General features: G+C 46.0%; 1 protein-coding gene across 2 annotated transcripts in view; it reads left to right on the plus strand.

Annotated features, from left to right (window-relative positions):
* LOC115330994 (B-cell linker protein) overlaps window positions 1-19602 on the plus strand; it is a 332346-nt gene extending 312744 nt beyond the window's left edge. For both annotated transcript variants that reach the window (XM_040223689.3, XM_029993043.4), the window contains 15 exons: window positions 2205-2258; window positions 7679-7740; window positions 10764-10831; window positions 10925-10979; window positions 11059-11123; window positions 11213-11267; window positions 11553-11652; window positions 11770-11839; window positions 13288-13438; window positions 13534-13553; window positions 13673-13706; window positions 15601-15879; window positions 16504-16589; window positions 17389-17616; window positions 18331-19602. In XM_040223689.3, the coding sequence (XP_040079623.1) occupies window positions 2205-2258; window positions 7679-7740; window positions 10764-10831; window positions 10925-10979; window positions 11059-11123; window positions 11213-11267; window positions 11553-11652; window positions 11770-11839; window positions 13288-13438; window positions 13534-13553; window positions 13673-13706; window positions 15601-15879; window positions 16504-16589; window positions 17389-17616; window positions 18331-18465 (1462 nt within the window). In that variant the 3' untranslated portion in view covers window positions 18466-19602. The remainder of the gene's footprint in view (window positions 1-2204; window positions 2259-7678; window positions 7741-10763; window positions 10832-10924; window positions 10980-11058; window positions 11124-11212; window positions 11268-11552; window positions 11653-11769; window positions 11840-13287; window positions 13439-13533; window positions 13554-13672; window positions 13707-15600; window positions 15880-16503; window positions 16590-17388; window positions 17617-18330) is intronic.
* Window positions 19603-20970: the final 1368 nt, after the last annotated feature.

Below are 20970 nucleotides of genomic sequence, written 5' to 3' on the forward strand. Positions count from 1 at the left end.
TCTGCGGCTGTCAGGTACTAGCTACAAGTCCTCATGACCCCCATGCTCGTTGTCGGTGTTGCCCGTTTGTCGTCATTATGGCTTCTAATGAACCTCGTCCAAACAAAAATCTGATAGCTTTTTTTTTTTTTTTCGTTTTGTATTTTTGCTTGCGTCTTAATGCCGTAGTATTTTATTTTATTTTTTTTTGTTTACTGAGTTTGTTACTGCAACGTTGCCCGTTTATTGACGCGTGCGACTAGCTGCAGCTATTTTCGGCTCCCTGCCCAGGACAGGTTCCTCGTCTTCAGTTCGATCAAACGCGATCGACTTTTGTTCTTTGTCTTTTTCCTAGCCTTCGTACGTAAGCCTAATTAGACCGCATTTTTTTTTTTTTTTTAGGCAGCTCGGAGCTTTGTCAAATCTGTGTTGTTCTAGACCGCTTTCCTTGTGCGTCACTAAACCTTGAACGCAGTCTGTTCCTCTAATTCTACGGTCAGTGACGGCTCGGGAACAGCGTCACAATTAACCACGCCCTGTCGTTCATAAGTTGTCGATTTGGCAAAATAGCGAACGCCCTCGAATCAATCAGGACGGCGGAGCGAAGTACGTGACAGTGATCCGTACGGGTGGACTCCGAGGTTCCGTTGTCAGGTGCCTCGTTTCGATGCCCTGATTATCTCGCTGGGGTTGTAGAGGTCGCCGTTTGCCCCTTCCTCGCTTGCCGTCCGCTTTGGATGATTCCCACCGGGGATATTTCAACGTATCGTCTGTTTGCGGCAGCTGCTACTTCGTACTTCTTTTTTTTTTTTTTTTTTTTGCTATTGCTAGGGTAAATAATTAAGCTCTAGCTCCGTTTAAAGTACACCGAATGATAAAAGTTTTTGTTGCGCTAGAAAAAACAAAGCCGTATACATACTTTTTGTTTGATTATAGATGAGCAGTAGCTGCTCGTCAAATGTGGCGGTGCCCGAGAGCCCAGACTAGTGTCGAAAAAGTCGTGCTCACCTTCGGTTGGTCGTTCGGTCCTCCAGTGTCGACCTGGTCGTATGGAATTAGAAACGCGAGCTTGGTGTCTGGTACATACCAGCAGCGCTATTGTTCCATTTATTAGAGATGAAGAGATAATGGGGACTTTTAAGAAACCGTTACCGTGCTCCGCGTACCGCACTAACGGAGCCCTTGAAGTATGCTTTTAAGGGAGCGCCCTGCGGTCACGATATCACCTGGGCGCGCGCACTTAAAAACATGCTTCGAAGGCTCCGCTAGTGCGGTACGCGGAACACGGTAACCGTTTGCTAAAGGTCTCTAATGACCTAAGCCGATCGTATTTCCGGTCTCCCACTGATCGGTCGGAGTAATGACGTACCCCCGCAGGACAATATGGGCTAAGCAGCCGACGCTACGAGCTGATGGGAACAACCAGAGAGCGTCAAAAGCGCACCATCATGGTGTTCGTCGTGTTCCTGTACGCGTTCTATCATCGCTGAACCAATCGTAAACAGGAAAGGCCCAGTGACTTGCGCATTTCACGCTGCTTGATTAGTCCCATTCGCTCGTATAGCTGCGCCTTCATTCTATATCTACAAAGTAGATATAGAATGATTCAGGGGAAGTCCCCAAGGTAGAGAAATGGAGCGCGCGAGGTGCAAGTCAATTTCTTCTTACGTACATATGAACTGCAACACGCGATTCGACCTTTCTTTCCGTGTTTGCGGTCTCCACAAGTTCTACCGATTTGTCAGATTTCTAAAGAGCATGGGACCTATCTTCGCGTTTCAGCCCTATAGTTTGGACCAAATCGTCTTCTGAGGCTGGCTGGCATAGGCGAAATAAGCATGAACTATTGCGGCCTCGTATGGTCCGCAGTAATACTTCTTTTTTTTTTTTAATTTGGAGATTGGGAACTCTCCGTATGGGTCACACAAGCTGTCGGTGGTGTGGGATGTCACTTTTTGTTGTCTGTCTACGTTCAGCCAATCAGCTGGACTCGCTTGGACGAACCATGACGGCCGGTTTACGCTCCAAAGAAACGCCCAGCGACTCTGAGCCGATTCTCGTACACACCCCGGCCTCTTCCGCGTGTCTCTCGACGCTGTCTTTTTGTGTGTGTGTGTGTTTTTTTCGTTTCAGCGTTGTCACACTCGTTATTAATGTCACAACTATCCGTCTGTTGTTCCTTTCTTCCGAGCTAACCACTCTTGTGTCGCTTTTTGTTGTTGCAGGCAGCTCGCAAAGTGTGTCACCGAATGCAAGGCGCAAGCTGCCAACGCCAAGCAGTAAGTCGCGTTTTCTTTTTTTTTCTTTTTTTTTTTTTTCGAATTGCATTGTATATTCGCGACTCCAGCTAACTATAGGGGGCGCGCTGCTCAGGCAAAATGGCGGACGAAAGGAGGTCGTTTTCGTAGTTCAGCACGCGGACCATTATAAATTTCTTGTACAGCAGCGTAAAATTGGTGCGACATATAAAAGCACAGTGATTTTACGACGGTAGAAACCTTCTAGTCAGTGCTTATGAATGACATGGCGGGAGCCCAAAAATAATTACTGGAAACGATGTTTGCTTCTTTATGCTGCCTACGAGAACCAAGCAGCGATAGCAGACGACAGAGTCGAAACGACCTCCTCTCTTGAGCTTCTTCGCGTTGCCGCTACGCGGCGTCGATTTCGCTGCAGTCGCCAATACGCCTAATTTTCAATACCAGCTTGGATTGGAGCAAACGCGTTTAAAGTTTGTCCCGTGGCACTGGGGGGTTTCTTCGTCGCGTTGGTAACCAGTTGCTGTTTGAACCTATAAAACACCGAAGTCGATAAATTTTTTGTTCAAAAATCCGAAAAGGCCGCGTGTGAAGTCCTTGCCCCCGCAGCATCTACCACGTGACATTGAAAAGGGGGGAGAGAGAGAGTAGGAGGGCAGCGCAGTTGCTCGCGTGTCCTCGCCCGCTCGTTTACGTTTTTTCCGTCTCTGTGACAGCGCGGTGGGAGATACGCGCACGTCGAACCGCTCATACGTCCCTTAAAAGCAACAACAGTGGGGAGTCAGGTGACGAAAGGAAGGTGATCGATTGGTCCGGGGAGCTCGTAGCTCCCACCGCACTTTCAGCCTAGGGGTGAACGGAGCTGGATAGGCGGGCATGGTAACTGTGAGCCAACCATCCCTAATGGGATGGAGTTTTTGCTTTTGCGATATGTAGTGCTATTTTCGGTTGGGTGGAAAGCGGATTTGTGCAAGGAGATTGGAGATTTAAGGGTTGGAGGGTTTTCGGGTTCGCCCTAAATGGTTTGACCCTTGCGGGAGGTGGTTTTTTGTCCAGGTCCTTGGGCATCCCGTTTATGCACTTTTGGCGCCTCTTTCCCTTTTTGCATGTGTTGGAAAGTTTATTTATTTATTGGTACGATCGAACCAATAAATTTCAGCTTCGTTTGAGACTGTATTGTCCTGTCCGTTTTTTTTTAATATATTTTTTCTACCGTGTCCGCGGTAGCCAGTGGTGACGCTCTGCTGAAACACCCTATTAACTGGGAAAGATACACCGGCTACGTGTGGCAACCATAAGATCGAAATTTGATATTCGGTTCCGGTTAAAATAAGTGAATTCAACTTGAGGAAGCCAAAATCACTGTACTGCACGCCCACTGGCACGGCCGCTCGGTGCCCGCGTGGCACTGATGTGTGTATACTCCAGTACGCGGCACTGACTTCACTCAGCCGCGGTGGCGCCGTGGTCGGCGCATTCACGCGACCCTGGTTTCTGCGCATGTACTGTGCCCACAAAAAAACCACCGATTTGGTTGTAAACAGCGTGTCTGCATCTATAATTAAAGAGTTACGGATCCCCAGGTGGCGGGTTCGAATCCCGGCCGAGGTGCCTACCATCTGACAGAGGCTGGTTGCGCAGAAGGCGCCGTGTAACCGAGCTTAGGGTTGCACGTCAAAAAGACCCCTAGGAGGTCCAAATGAATTCTGGGTTGTCCTCCTCTGGGGTGTGCCAGGTGCCCTTTTTTACTCATTTATCCAAAAGGCCCTCACGGGCATTACGTGGGAGGAGGAGGAGGAGGAGGAGGAGTGGGGAGGGGAACGAAAGTACAGTCATTTGAAAAACAAAATACCAAGCAGCAACTTCGTTGGTTTCGGACGTAAACCTCCCAAATTTGACTTCATACTAACTTCATATAACTGCGAGTAATATATGATACTAACGCGCAGGGTCCTTTAGCGCACCTGACAGTTTTTGCTGGCTCTTCCGCGTGTTGTTCGCCGCAAAATATGGATGAAACGATGCCTGCGCGAACATCGGCTCGAGTGGTCGAAGTTTTGTACCAGGGCAGCAACAATAGGACGTTGCGAGGAAAGGGGTGTGGCGAGCGAGCAGAGCCGGTGGCCGACTTTCCCGGTTCCCCGTACCAGTCGGCGAAAGGCCGATCCAGTGGCAAGCACCGCGTCTCGGGGCAACCCAAGAGCCAAACGGGAAACCGGCGGAGTTTTTCTCTTTCCCTTTTCTTTCATTGTTTGCTTTTTTGTTTGCTAAGAAAGCTACGCCCATCGTATCTTTGAAGAGAAAAACGGAACAAAACAAAACGCTATTGCGATCTAAGGTCCGCTGTTTTGTTGAAAGGCGCTTGTTGCTCCTTGGGGAGTGCCGTTTATACACGTACCACACCTACCTGATTCGTTTGATTTTGGCTTCTCCGTCTACCTTTAAGTCTTTTTTTTTTTTTTTTACGTTTATTTGTTTATAGCTCGCACCGGTGTCTCCACAAGAGGTCGTAACTCCGCATGCGTTAGGGGCGTCGACGGAGTGTTACCTTGCCCGGGTGCGTAGCTGCGTGAAAATTGACGCCCGGCATCATTTATGACTTTCGAATGGAAAACGAATAGTCGTTCAATATGTTGAGAGAACGCGCGACATAGTCACTTAAGATCCTCTATGTTTGTTGATTTGATTGTTCCCGTCGGTGAGGACACTCAGAAATGAGTTTCTCCCATAGTCCGCGGAGCCGAGGTGGCTGAGAGTAGCATGTTTAAAGTGGCAGTAAAGTAAATTTCAAGATCGTTTTATTTTTTTATTTTTTATTTTTTGTTTATGGCGCAAACTCAACCTACGTGCCCTAAACAAACCAGTATGCCCAAAATTATAGCCATGCGTGTTTTTTTTTTTTTTTTTTTGTATAATTAAAAACGCGATTGAACTTCGCAGAGGCGAGGTGAAGCACATGCGCCGTGCCGACATCGGCGTGCCGTCAAAGCCGCGTGTTCTTCTCCCGACCCTCCTTGATTATCTAAAAACGCTGTTGCGATAGAGAAGCGACTGTCTGTGCTCTCGTCGCCGTCCCATTCTCCTCTTCGGTCATCCACCTCTGAAACCGAGGTGGAGTGTATTACGATACGAAGCACCGGCGGAGACGGCACTATTTTCGTTCGGGGAGCATTGTTCTACGCGGCATGCACACTGCACATATCTTTCCATTGCGATGCTCCATATCACTTTACGGGCGACTGCGGCGTATACCGTATTTACTCGAGTAATAGCCGCACTGTTTGCGAAGAAAACCTGAGGGTTTGCTTTTCCCCGGAGCACGCAGACTGCCAATCACCGCGATCGACAGCACGATTCCAGCGGTTTACAGGGCAGAGGTAACGTCTTCGCGCGAAGATACCATCTGTGAAGATTGCATTTGTATGGAGGATCGCGTTCTCGATCTGGTTATTCGCTGTGTTATTTCTGCGCAACGCAATGATTGGCTGTATATGTGCTATGCGGGAAAGTAAACACGAGGGTCTTCTTCATAAAAAGTCCGGCCATTACTCGAGTAAATACAATATGTGAGGATGACTTGCTTGCGTCATATCAGTACGCCGCAAAGGTTGGAAACTTGAGTAGCTCATGTTGTCGTGCGTTCAGTTTGCTTTCTTGAAAGGCTACTTCTTCGGACATTGCATTTGATTGTGATCGACTGCGTTGCCCGCCTACTAAGAGAGAACACATTGAGGCCATTTATCGGTGGCCCTGGATCACTTCCGAATCGGCATGTTTCTTTTTGCTTGTAACTTTTTTTTAAGGTGGGTGGTCTTTACATGGGTGCTGTTTCGACTTTGTATTTAACGGGATCGGCGGACGTTAGACGGGGCAATATTTATCACGATTGGTCGGCTAATTAACTAAAATTGCGTAATGAACTTTTACGTATTGGTTTGAAAAGTCCTGTTCCAATTGGAGTTTTAAATCCGATCACTGACAATGGTTATACCAATTTATACAATTTGCGAAAAGGCAAGGTCTTTGAGATATTCATCAAAGTTTTCGTGTGTTTGTCGGCAATTCAAAAAGTGTGCGCACGAAGCGCGCCTCATCGTCAAGGTACAAGAGTGGCGGACCCGTGCCGGTCACCTCTTTATCTCGGCGGCGCGTGGTTGGTGGAAGCGTCGACCAAACGCTGCCTAGATAATGACAAAGTGCCAGTCACTATTTGCGTTCTCCCTAAATTATCCCCACCCTAAATAACCAGGCGGCTTCCCCGCACTTTTTTTTTAACTGTACGCCAACGAACATACGAAAACTTGTACTAGATGAATATCTCAGACCATCGCCTTCTCGCAAATTGTATAGATTGGTCTAGCCATTATTAGTGATTGGCTTTAAAACTGTAATTGGAGCATGACTCATGAACCAATACTTCAGAATTTATTTAGGTAATTTTAGTTAATTATCCGATGGATCGTAACTAATATTGTTCCGTCTAAAGGCTTAACTTCATGGAAAGAATATGCGGCGAAGAGCCGACGAACTTCGCCCGGCGTCGCGTTTGCTTTGCGCGCGGCGTAACAGTCACTCTTCTGCGAACGCCGCCGGGGCGAAATTCGTCGCTTTTTTTCGGTCCGTGGAGTCCAGCATTAACGTCTGCCGAGCCCGTTAAATACACAGTGAAGAAAGCACCCATGTAAAGCACCCCCCCCCCCCCCCCCCAAACCACTTCTTTAAGAAAAAATGTTATAAGTAAAAAGAAACACCTTGTAATTTTACAGGATAAAACTGACTTTTGAAATACACCTTTGACGAAAAGTTTAGATTGCTACGTGCAGGCGCTGACTTTTACGGTCCACTTTAAATCGAGCCTGGTTACTTCAGACACTCTATATACAGTTCATCGAGGGACGGGTCTTCTTTTCCTTGGGGATGCTAATTCTCGTGAGTAGCACGTCAGTAACCCTATAGCTGAACCTGTCCAAAACGAGGACTATGCCGCTGTTTTCTTTGCGCCCTTTCAATTATAAGGCTCCTGTCCCGTAGCACAAAGTTTCCATTTCCCACTTGAACAAGTGCCGTAGATGCTACGGCGTAATATTGATGTCGGTCGATACGCGTATTGGCGACGTGCGCGACCGAAAGCGTCGCTGTGGTGGGCCTTCCACGATTGGCCCAAAAGCTGACTATGACGTCGGAAAGGGTATACCATCGACGGAAATAAGACGAATGAAAGAACTTTAGTGTCGACGGTGTTGGCAGTGTTGCTTTGAGAGCGCAATGATTTCAAGCTTCCACCATGCTATTTACAAACACCATCGAACTTGTTGTTCGCAAGGTAATGACGTCACAAGGGGGAACCGTAGGAGGGCGCCACCAAAACATCTCGCCGCTAATATGTATAGTGCATGGCACCTGCTTCGCTATATATATTTTTTTTTTTTGTACTTTTTCAGGCTCGTTGGTGACATGAAGCACTCTTCGCGGAAGTCGAAACACCTTCCCGAATCATCCGGAGGTATGTAGAAGTTAAACAAAAAAAAAAACCTCGCGTGCCCACGTGAGTGAATGTACCATGGTCCGCGCTGGTGCGCACTCGCGGACAAAATTAAATAAGACACGCCGATGCATCCGCCTCGATCCCATGTTGTTGGTGCCACCTGGAGCTTTTATCTCGTTCAAAACCTTTCCTGAACGATATCGGAGATCAGTCGAGGAAAAAGGAGGTCGGGGGAGGGAGAAACACGGCCGCCCAGTAACGGTGCCACGTAAACCCACGTGGTGCCGAGATTGGCCGACACCGCGTTGCACAATCGTGGCGGCGTGCAGCCGAGCGCGAAAGGGGAAATTAGGATACTTTTTTTCGAAAACATGTTCAGCTGTTGAAATTAATAATACTCGCTAAGTGGCACAACCCGCCGCCCGACCCGAAGGCTTCACCCATATTCAGCAATTCATTCCTACATTTTCTCGGCACCGTGCTACGGTGGAAAAATAGAGGTGTCTGAACGGCACCGCCTCGTCATAGAACAAGTGTGGTTAAAGGTTCGCTTGCATTCCAGGCAAACGTCGTGAGATGGCGCAACACATCTGGGAAACTTAGAGTTCCTGTATAGGCTCCCTACGAGAGCCAGAGTTGCGCGTTCATCTCCGTAGCGCCGTCTTTCCTGCACGGCATGTTTATCCCGCTCGTCGCGTGACTGAATTCGGTGAATAGCGGCGCCACGCGTTCGAGGCGCGCGGCGCGCTCTAAAGCAGGGGAACGTACGCCGGGGCGCGTGCAACGTCTACTTTCCTGCATGGCACTTGATCCGGCTCCTCACGTGATCGGATCTCGGCGAATAGCGGCGCGGCGGCACGTGGAAAACAGACGCGCAACTCTGGCTCCCGTAGGGAGCCTATGCAGGAACTCTAGGGATAGTTAAAGCCCCTCTATCCTGGGGAAAGTGGCGCAATTCATTGTTGTGGAAATGCTCGAGACACGTGGCGCGCCCCACTTCTGGGAAGAACATGGCATCTGAAATCTAGCTCGGTGCTGCGCTGTGCCGTCATGATCTTCCCGAGGACTGCACGTTGCACGTGCCTCTTGCATCGACGCACTCTGCGCTACTTTTAAAACATAAAGGGGCTTTAGGGATATGAGAGCCACTCGAGGAGGAACCGTTCTTACTCCTGGACAAGTTTACAAGGCCGCGTCGCACGCGACCGCGCCTGCGCAAAGCCCGAACAAAGTTTTGCACTTGCCTGGCATTGTTCAGACGCCTCTCAATTCTTACGCCGTGACTGGTGAACACGTTTACGTAAAGGCCCCCAGCTGCGCCGATATGAGCGACGAGGCGCGTTCCTATTCGACCTTCTTTTGTCGAAAATTCAACACATCGGGACAGTACGTGCGCATCAGGACAAACTCGAGAGGGCGATACTGCATATGTTTTGGATGATAATAAATGAAAATCGTATTCATACTATGCAAAAACACTGCGCATCTCCGAACGCTCAGTTTCCGCCCTAATCTAGCGCCTGCGGGTGGGTGAAAATCAAGTTTCAAGACCTACCTCTGATGTGAATTTAAAAAAAAATATAGGAGATTTTCGAGAATTCGCAATGAAAAAACGGCGGCGGACGGAACCCGCTAATACATAGAGGGGTCTGCTGCCGGAAATGGGCTTAATGTTTTCGTTGGAGATTAATGAAAATCGCACAAAACTTTTGAATGAAATGACGCAAAGTTCTGCAACTTTGGAATTCAGTCCCATCCGCTAACGCTACATTCTGACCGAAAAGGGCGTTTGGCAATGCGAAGCATAATTTTGCGATTACGGTTTTCTTGTCTCACATGCGCCCAGTATACGTTGGATCGTGTATCTTGTTACTGTAAAAGCTCAATTTGAAGCTCTGTTCTGGTAGTCGTAGTTCAAAGCGTTTGTGAAAGGAAACCGCATTTGCTTTTGAAATACTGGAGGGATGTCTGCGTCTAAACGCGCATAGAGTGATTACCCCCGTTCGGGGGGACCAGTCCGCTGCGGGGAAATCGCTGAGGCGCACGATTGCGTAAAGGTCTCAGGCAAAAGGGTTTTAGTAGTTCGTTCGGATACCTTCGATACCCTTGATAACGATACGATGCATGCGTAAAGGCGGCGGCGGAGCATTGGATATCGTTATCGGAGTCATTGGGATGATCTACGAAAACTTTCTAATGTCGCTGGTAGAGACAGTTGTTATGTGTTTTTTCATTTAGGGCTCAGTTTTCATCAGCAGCATGTCTGGACCAGGCATACATCTACAGGCTTCCGTGATTTGCTAGGCGCTCCCGCGACGTTCTGTAAATATTAGGGTGGGCTGCTCAGGACTCGCTTCTCCGCGACGCACCCGCGTCACAGGGGAAGCGCGCTCTGCAGACCGAAATATTTATTTAAATATCTCAAATCTGGTTCAAAAGTCAGAACGAAAATATTGTTATTCGAATTGGTATTTGAACGTTCGGAATATTCTCTTCTCCAATCTACAGGAATCCAGTCATTGACCAGTCATTTTATTGTCCGCTCTATATTCAGTGGCAACTCAAGAAGGTAGGGCAAGGGAAAGAAAGGCCGGGGAGGAGGAGGAGAAGCAGGCGGAACGCTGGAGAGGGGGAGAGGTTTCCCCCTCTCCAGTGTTCCACCTGCTTCCTCCTCCCCGGCCTTCCTTTCCCTCGTCCCACCTTTGCAACGGACTATAGAGGGTTTCTGTAACATCATACGGTTAAGATACCATGCTGAGTGCAACGTTTTGGTAGTACAGAAAACAATAACGCTGTTCTGATATGGGTCTTTAATTCCTTACATCTTTGTTGTTCGACAAAAGTGTCAATATCAAAACTGTTAGTTTGCCAGAGTACTATGATATCGGCTTGTTTAATATCTTAGTGATTGAGGCTAATATAATTCAGTGCAACTAAATGCTGCTACTTTTCTTGCACAGTAGGGTCCTCTCTACTAGTGCTCAACTGTTTATTTCTTGATACTGATATATGAACTTGCACTCTTCAAAACTTGTTCTCAGGTGCTCAAGATGATGATGAAGACGATGACGAAGATTGGAGTTGGGATACAGACTTTGATGATTCAGAAGTATGTAAATTGTAGTAATATTAAGACCCATCATATCTAAATTTGATTAAGTTTTGATTGACAAACTGTTTTTTTCTTTTTTTTTTTTGGCAGCCAGAAAATGACACACCACCTTGCATGCCAGATGTCATGCCTACAGTAACTTATGGTATGTGAGTTCTTTGCTTGTTCATGACTAACCTACATTTTTGTGCCGATTTTAAATGGTTATGATTGATTGACTATAGGTTCAATGAACGGAATAAACAAGACAAGCACATCCTACTCTGGTAGTACGCCTTCTGACGGAAAGGTAGACACTGCATCTTTTTTGCTACTGAATAAAGGCCATCATTTTCGTCTGGGTGAAAAGTTTTTATGAAACGGAATTGTCTGTTTCAGGAGGAATGTACATCAGTGAGCAGTATTGGATCCGAAGCATCTTCCTATGCATCAGGCGAGTATCTGTTCCAAAAAGCCAGAGCTTCCTTTTGTAGGATTGTGCAAGTTAATTTATTTCTCAGTTTTACTGTCACATAAACAACTTATTCTGCTCAAATACACATGTTCTTTGATTTTCTGAAAATGCACAAAGCATAAAAGAAAAGTTTCTGGGATATGGCAACATAGAGAAAGCTTTGTCTGGTTCCCTTTTTAAGTTGTCGGAGTATTAGGTGTTGAAATCGCGTTTTCTTCGATAACGCTAACACTTTGCCATCCTTACCCACTTTGTCTTTCCCAGGTTCTTCTGGCAGCATCCAGCCTACCACCATCAAGCGGGCCATTCCCAAGCCGCCCGATGGTCCAGCGATACCAAAGCCACCAGAGGGAAGACCCATCTTGTAAGTGGATCTTTTGCTTTGTTTCCTTTTTCCCCCACAGAACAAACTAGTTGGCAGAGAGAGATTTGCATCCTGAACTGAGGGTTAGACATTTTACATTTTTTGTTGTCAAAACAGAAGACCGGGCTCAAGGCCTCCAGTGAAGCGGCCACCAAGCCAGCCGCCACCCCCTCCAGTGCATCCCGAGGTATGTGCGGAAGCTTGGTTATATTGCTTCCAACCTGGGTTCGAGCATTTAATCCTTACCTGTATGAGCATCAAATGAACATTTGCTTTCATTTAACAACCGGTTCATAACTGAGGTATTAGAATATGCTATGAAAAGCTTGGTTTGTAAACTGGAAGTTTCTCACTTCAGTTTTGCACGAGTATAATTTAATTCAATAGTATCTTAGTGGGATATTTTGTAAATGAATTACAAAAATGTGAACTCAGTTCCAAACAGAGCCACCCTTGTTTTCATTCTACAGCTACACAAAGTAGCAAATTGCCAATTGATTTTTTTGTCTGTGTAGTTTTTAATAAATTCTTATATTCTGAATAAAGACATGAAGTCATTAAAAAACAACCCTAAAATGTAAACCTTTTTTTTTCTGAAGTATCATAGCTCTTATTAACATAACTTGGTTTCTAACTATAACACAATTTCACCCCTATTCTGTTATGTAAACATGGGGTCAAGCAATTTGTTTCTGAAAGAGTGTCTACCAAACCTGTCTTTTAAAGCCCTTAAAGGGTAACTGCAAAGAAAAAAGTGTTTTTTTAAACAACCTTATTGGGACAAGCATGTCACAAAACAAATCTTCCGCGAAAAAAGAAATTTTTTTAGCCATATTTATGCCACAGGACTCGATTTAGTCGGAGTCACAACCTCTCGATATTTGAAACTCCCGCTCTTTCGATGCGCGCGGAGTGGCTGTTATACGTCGCTCCGTGACGTATAGCAGCCACTCCATGACGTATAATACCAACTTTGTGGCGCGCAATTTAAAACGGACGAAATAGCCGCAAACTAAAATCAGTCCCGCGCAATAAATATTGCTGTAAAATGTTTGTGTTTTTGTTGGAGAAATTGTTTTGTGACATGCTTGTCCTAATTAGGCTGTTTAAAAATACACTTTTTTTCTTTGCAGTTACCCTTTAAATCTTTAAATGGTTGGAGTGAAGTATATGTCATGCAACAAAAAGCTGTTACCGTCTTCTATTTCAAGCTCTCTTGTTTTGGATTAAATGATGTCCTAAAATAATCCCCCCCCCCAAAAAAAAAAAAATCTGCCAGATTAACAAATAAATAGCCTCTTTAACTCACCATTTTTCTTTAATTCACCAATCTTATATAATTAATGCGCTCGGATATCAAAGTCCTCTAAAACGGTACCCTTGGTTCAGTGACTAAGGGAAATTACCCAATGGTCGTTGTTTTTTTAAAACTGGACCAAAGTTTTATTGCATAGATGATGAACCCTCTCAATTCCTAAGGTCAGTTAATTTGAAATTTTTAAGAAACGTGTAGCCCGAAAGAAAGAGAAACCTAATAGTATAAGAGATCAAACATCTAATTTGCACACAAAAAACATTCATTAAATGCTATATAATGTGTTTCTTAATGGAGCCTGACTGGTTTGTTTGATGCAGCGTGCACCAACCTCTTCCTCGGACACATCGGAGGACTATGAAGTACCAATATCCCATCACTCTAGCATTCGGGGCTATGTGCCTTCGTATAAGCCCCCCGCCTTGTCTCCCAAGCCGCCCAGCACAGAGGATGAAAGTGAAGATAACAGAGGTGTGTCTGGAATATAGCTGAACATCGTTTCGCCAGCTCTTTGTTTTTGCATAGTGTTATAGTACAGCGCTAACATGTTACTTTTCATTTTGCAGAGTATGCACATGTGGAGTCGGTGAGTATGGTAATGTATTATAAGGTTAAAGGGCCAAGCTTTAAATTGTTGTATAGTAGTGTGCTAGTTGAGTATTTTTTTAATGCTTGCTTCTGAGCGTTGCTTTACATTCCTTACAGTTTGGTGAAGGCGGGGACTATGAAGTTGTTGGTGGTATGTTTCTCACATTTTTCTTTCTTGTAAAATTTAAAATTTTATCAAATGTTTTACTGAGTTGATGCAAGGTGTTTTGAATTCTGCAAGCCGTCTGACATTCTTGCGATGCAGCAAGTTGCGACCTTTGTTATGAAAATAGAAAGGTTATTTTTATAGAGCCGGGACAATGGACCACTGTCCGATTTTTTTCCACCAGAGAAATTTCACTATTCATACCTCTTGCTGCTTGTGAATTTTTTTAAACCATTCAAAGCATAGAGATCCTTTCCTGTACATTGGCACACAAGATTGCTACCTAATGCATGCTTATAGGCATAGCAGTCTATAGTCTCAAACAGCATTTCTTTAACTTTTGGCCGTCACGTACCCCCCGGCCCACTCGGAGGCCGTTCGGGCACCCCCAATGCATTCTGCATCGGAGGTCTTGTGCGTAGGCATAGGAGGTTTTTTTCTTCTTCGGAGCAGTTTTTTTTTTGCTTGGTGTGGACCCCCACGAACGCGCTCAAGGCGTTTTGGGAGTCCGCCGACCATTTTGAGAACCACTCGTCTAAAAGTTAGAGGGCAACTCGTTTAAGAAAATTGTATAGAAAAATTGACATCCTCTAACTTGGTGTTTTTTTTAAAAAGCACCGTTGAAACTTTTATTAGAGAGGTTATGACAATTCCCTTCTTACTTTAGGAACAAGATGGTTCTTGAAGTCGGTTTGTGACTTTAGAAAAAGAATGTGTGGTTAGGCCATCAGTTGTGATAAACTAGTTTATGTATTTTGTGCAGAGTACAAACAGTGATGCAGTTACCTATTGCTTGCAGAGCAGTGTGGAATTAATGTTCTATGCAGTAGCTCTGGTTCTTATTTTGAGATAGCCTCGATAAAAGTATGATTATACATATATATATTTGCAAAGCTGTTAACTTCGCACAATGTAAAGGTCTAATTATTTCGCATGTCACAGCCGCATGCAACACTTGAATTTCCAAAAGAAAGTAGAGTACTATGCTCCGTGTCACTAGTAGTTGTGTGCAGTGCAGGCGAAGGCAACGCCAGGCAATGAGAGGAAGGGCAAGCACTAGGAGGGCGAGATGGGAGAGGAGTGCAGTGGAGCACGAAGGGAGAAAGGGAGAGCAGTAGGAACGTTGAGAGAGGAGAGGAGGTTTCTCGTGTCCTACCCAACCTTCCTAGTGCTTGCCCTTTCTCCCCTCGCCTGGCGTTGCCTTCGCCTGTACTGCACGCAACTAGTGACACGGAGTATACCGTAAAATCCCGAGAGATGCCCCACCACCGGAAGGTAACCCACCCCAATTCTTGGCTTGATTTGCTATTTTCTTTTAAACACTAAAAGATAGCCCACTCCTAGTAATCAGAGTGTTGGGATCAATAATGGCCTTGGCGTAAATGTGTCTAGTTAGCTATGGCAGGATATAAGCGAACATTGATGACCGGGAAGTTCAGAAATCTTTGCTTCATTGCCCCTTGCCGAGATAACAAGCTTGACAAAGGCATGATCTAAAAATTTTTTTTTTTTCAGCTTTCCTTGATTGTACACCGAAAGTTGGCCCACTCCTTATTTTCACCCAAGTTTTTGTCGATTTTAGGTGGGCTATCTCTCGGGTTTTTACGGTAGGTTTTTATATGGCAGATTAGTGCCATAACGCCTGTACAAAAAGAAGGGCGTAGAAAATGTCGTGTGGCACGCTGTGCTCACTACCACAGAGCGGGTGCGGGACTACACCGGCTGTCTCATTCTCATCTTAGCGGGGAAGGCGACAATTCCAGACATTTTGCGTAATAGCGACAATGCCCCCATTACACAAAAATGTCTGGGGGAAATCATCCTCTGGCCCCCTGTTCCAACGCCATTCAAGAGACCTTGGTGCGTTTTCCTTTCCTAGATTCCGTCTGGCAGCCCCCTGCCCCAGTCCTGCCTGTGGCGAGTCGGGGAGTGCAGCAGCTGCCCCTGCCTCCGCGGCTTCTCGGCCAGCAGGGCCCACCCCTGCGCCCGCCACCACTACCCACCAAGCCTGCCCGTATGAAGGACCCTTCAGCGGGCGTCTCGCTCAGCAGCAAGTTCGAGCAGATGGCACTAAACCGCGGGGGACTGCCTGCCACCCTTGGCGACAATTCCGTCTCGTCGTCCAGCCGAAAAAATTATGAAGACACGTCAACATTAGGTAAGTTCCTTAGCCCATGATACTTGCGAGTGGTGCTTGGGTGGCAGCATTCGTGAACAGGCGGATACGCCATGTTTTATGTGTGTCCGACCACGTTGCATGAATTGTCTCAATTCCTCCAATGTACTGTTTGTACCAGCATGACTTCGCCAGTAATGTCACTGTGGTGGCACAAGGTGCCACTATGGCACATTCATGTATGCCAGATTCTATGACAAAGGCCCGATGGCACATTGGCCATTTGAAGGGATTATAATAATAATTACAATAATACTTTAAATTATGGCAAGAATAATAAATAAAATAAATGTTAGCTCAAGCAATAAATATTGCTTATGCTTGTAGTTTCATCAGGAACAGTCCAGATCGGAGTGAGAGCCTAGCTTCGAATTGAGTGTGTAAAAATACAAAATTGTTATTCACCTACCTAGTCAGCATTTGGCTAACATATTGTCACCTAATTGTTATTGCATTATATCTTTTACAAACCTGGCATTTTGTTCTGTTTTTCTGCAAAATCCCTTTTCAGTGTCTTCTTCACCTGCACTGACTTATAACTATAGGCCGTCTCTTGAAAGTGGGTGTTGTTCTTGCACGCTGAATGTTCTTTCATTTCATACCCAGCCGCTACGATCAGCAAGCGACCTCTGCCCCCAGTGCCCATGAGTCCGCCAGCCACGACAGCCCCTTCTGTGATTCTGGAGCAGCAGGTGGCCCTCTTTTTTCTTTGTTGTCAGCTTTTCTGAAGAGATTGCTATCCATGGTTAGCATTTAAAGCACTGCTACCGAAAAGTCACACGGAATGTTCAGCAGCCACTGCTATCCACTCAATCATACTATAAAAATGTGATAAAGGGGGAAGCTCCTAATTCAACACCAAAATGACATTCAAGTTTGGCATTTGTTGTTGTTTTTTCCCCGAGTTTTAAGATCGTTTTTTTTTTTAATATAATATGCACTTTCTTTTGTACTTCATGTGAACCAGTTCTACAGGATGACAGTTTCTGTAATGCTTGAATTATTTGGCATCACTCCTATCAAAATGCAATGATGTTAAGGGAAACTAATATCAGCCTTTTATGTTCATACATTAGCAAAACTCGTGTAAAATTTAAACAACTTAAAATGTTGCCAAGGGTATGTGTCTGGTATTTTAGACGGCCAGTTTCAGTCAACCATACCTAGCCCTTATTTTGAATATTTTGCCAAAATTGCTGTCAGAATAGTATGTCTCTAGGCCCTTCTCTGCCTTCCTCTTATCACCTGACTTGGCTCTCTGCATGTGGGTATGGGCAGGAGCGTGATGACGTGGCGAAAGAGAGCCGTATGACTGGTCCAACGAGGCCGTAGCTTCCACCACAGTCTCAGCTTAGGGGTGAACAGAGTATAGCCAAGTTTACCCAGTTCAGTCTAAATGTTATGTATATCGAGTTATTACAAATTTGGTTCGCTTCCTCTGGTGTTCCCATCACCTGCCGCTACAAGTCGGCTCATTTTCAATTTTGCCAGAACACCCTGGAAGGGTACCACTGGTTCCACAACGTTGAGCGAGAGGATGTCGATGCCTGCCTGAACGACCTGGGAAACGGGGCTTACCTGGTTCGCGTGAGCCGGCGTGGAGGGGACAACAACCCATACACGCTAAGCATCTACTACCAAGACCGTCTGTTCCATCTGAACATCCGCCGACGCACGGACAACACCTACGCTCTGGGAACCGAGAAGCCCTTGGAGAAGGTGAGACTCTACTCGCAATTTATTTTACATAGACTTTCACAGCTGTGGAGAACTAATACTCACATACTGTTTTTTAACTATTATCTAAAATTATGGGTCTATCTATAATCACAACAAGAGACTGTCAACCTATAAGAGTGAGCAAACTTTTTGAGCTTATGGAGCTAACCCAGACGCTCCTCTGCGTCAGCCACTGCTCCTAGCTTGCCAGTGCAAGATGGTGAAGCTTTATGCGTGCACCAGTGCCCGAACAAGAAGCTTGACACATGTGCATGGTACACAATTTTAACTCTGAACTCCACGCAAAATTAAACTAGTGGAACCAAGCAAGCCACCGAGCCTGACAGAAGTGTACACATGCGCCAGAGAAAGACAGAAAGATTAATGGGCTGTTGCAAAAGCCTCAGTCCCTTCCAAGTGTAGTTCAAGGTCATGTCCACTGAGGTAAAGAGCTAAAAGGAGCAGAGCAAAATGAAGAGGGTTGTCGTGGCTGGGGGGGGCATTGCTCGGGTCGCATTGGATTGCACTTTTAAGATGCAAGAGTTGGGAAGGCAAACTAAGCAAACAAAAAATGAATACATGTATCCCTATAGGTGCTCAGTGGAACTGAAAAAAATTGGCAAGGTTTCATTTATTTATTTTGGTTCAAAATCTGAACCCTGGCTGATTTCCGATCTATGATAACTGAATTTGCTTTCTTCCCCCTTGTTCTAGACCTTTGCGAGCATTCTGGACCTCATCGAATACCACCAGCACGAGCCCATTATCCTGACGTCACGAGGCAGGCCTGCTGGCCAGACCACTCTCACCGTGTCGCCCACCCCCTCCCGATTCGAACCATCTCGATGAGCTGCCTTGGCGCCCTATCTCGACTGCCTTCCCGCGACTCGCCCTTCGTGAAGCGCGAAAGAGCCTCAAACTGCTAATGGTTTCTGTCCCGTGCTGCACTATCCCCCACACACTCGTCATGTCCCACCCAGTGGTGGGGCTTTCTGTGTTTCTGAGAGAGGGATGGTGCCGGTTGCACGGGCACCGGGTATTTTTTTGTACATTGTGATGTGTCCTTTCTTCCCAAACCCTGCGAGGATGTTGCATTTGTGTAGAGGCGCTTAGTGTGAAGGCTGCACACTGGGCACCTTCTAGTCAGTTGCTAACCCAAGTGTGTGCCTCTCGGTACTGCCAATGGACTGGGGAACATGTGCAATTTGGCATATTGTGGGTGCGACCTAAGCGGTAAAATGTTGGAGGCGAACACTGCTAGACTTCAGCAACTGCAATACAGAAAGAAACACACTCTCGAATACGAGGTCGACTCCTTTGGGAACAAAAAGGAATGCATGTCAGCTATCTTGCAGAGCTTGTGGAGAACTACGATGGATGACTGTACCTACCAACAGCTAAGGTCCAGAAAACGTTTGGATTAAAAAGTGTGGGCTGTGTTTGAATCCCGAGCATGTCAAAGCCATGCACTCGGTGTTCCAGTGCCACGAAGTGTCTGTGCCTCTTCATGTAGTTGAGTTGTTCCATACGATGATCAGCTCCACTGCTCTGCTGGAATGCAGACCTCAAACACAAGTTGACCTTATACTCGAGTAAATTCAGTGGTACACACCTATATACACTGTGCAATTCAAAATGCTGGTGCCCTAGGATGCCATACTAATATATCCACACGTGAAGGTTTGTGTACATAATTTTAAGAATCTGTTGCCTACTCACTTGTCGGGTAACGTATGGTAGGTTGGTGGTTGCATAGTTTTTGGGGAGTTTCCTTTGGAGGATGTTCATGTTGGATCCTAAACAGTGTACTAGTCCAAGTTATGGACTGCCTGGTTTGAAACCTGCAATGCACAAAAATGACACAAACCAGATTGCTATGCAGTCTCTGCTGTGTCCTAATATGTTGCCAGTGTCTTGAACATGGGAATAGCGCGATAGATGCCTTAACCATTTCTACATCTAATAAAGAATTTTATACCAACCTCAGCCACCCATAATGTTTTGTTTCCTCCGGGTTGAGGGGCAACACTGCTTCTAGAGCTTTCATATATAATAATAAAATTAATCTTTATTTTCCATCAAAATATGATGGAGGAACCAGAGGAAAGAAGCTGCTTCATGCAGCTTGACGAGTCCGTGGCTCTCCCTTTCTACAATGGCAGCAGCAATTGAAACACACACACGGAAAAAAAAATATTGCCACTAACAGCTAACAAATCAAAAAGGCTCTAGGTACACTTATCAGTTTTGAATGCGAAAGCATGAATGTCGTTCTTGCGCGCGTCCTCATGAAGTTGTTGCGCCTCGCTGACATCGGCCGTGCCGCTGCTCTTTCGGCGGCACGGAATCGGCTGGCGCGCTCGGGCGGCCTGGGGCGGCCGTGCCGCCGCCCGAGCGCGCCAGCCGATTCTTTCTGCCGGCGCGCTGGCGGATGGATGGATGAATACGGCTGAGCCCTTTGGATCGGGCGGTAGCTTACGCCACCTAGCCATTTCGTTTTACCATTTAAGCTTAGAATATTTAAATGTGAAATCTATATTCACTCCGCAGTGCAAAGAAAGTGAGGCTATGAAACCCCCTTGCCATCAGTGAATAAGAAAATACCTAGTTTTCTCTCGATTTCTGCCACCATTCACTTAATGACGAAAGTAATCCCTGGAGAAGGGGAACAAGAGGGACAAAGGACAAACATATATCTCCAAACACAGCTAGGTGACTGGTGAGCGACCGAAAAAATCCGCCTGGTCCGGGTATCGAACCCGGGACCTCTCCATTACAAGTGGAGCGCTCAACCAACTGAGCTAACCAGGGGTTAGACGTCAGTAGAGCAAACGGGTTTTATCAGCTGCCACCAGTCGAACACCAACAAGGGTGAAGCTTGCAATTTAAGGTTATAATTATAATGCAATTAAATGCAAAGGTGCAAGCGAGCTGGACAAGAATGACAAAAGTAATCCCTGGAGAAGGGAAACAAGAGGGACAAAGGACAAACATAAATCTCCAAACACAGCTAGGTGACTGGTGAGCGACCGAAAAAATCCGCCTGGTCCGGGTATCGAACCCGGGACTTCTCCATTACAAGTGGAGCGCTCTAAGCTAACCAGGGGTTAGACGTCAGTAGAGCAAACGGGTTTTATCAGCTGCCACCAGTCGAACACCAACCAACAGTTCTTGCAATTTAAGGTTATAATTATAATGCAATTAAATGCAAAGGTGCAAGCGAGCTGGACAAGAATGACGAAAGTTGTCATGGCAGCCATCTTGATTATTGAAAATATGAATTTTACACACAAATCAAAACTACACTAAAACAAACAAAAAAAACATGCACACGTGTTCACATCTAGTGTTATA

Source organism: Ixodes scapularis, unplaced genomic scaffold (genome assembly GCF_016920785.2).
Source record: "Ixodes scapularis isolate PalLabHiFi unplaced genomic scaffold, ASM1692078v2 PGA_scaffold9__187_contigs__length_104089568, whole genome shotgun sequence".
Classification (NCBI taxonomy): Eukaryota; Metazoa; Arthropoda; class Arachnida; order Ixodida; family Ixodidae; genus Ixodes; species Ixodes scapularis.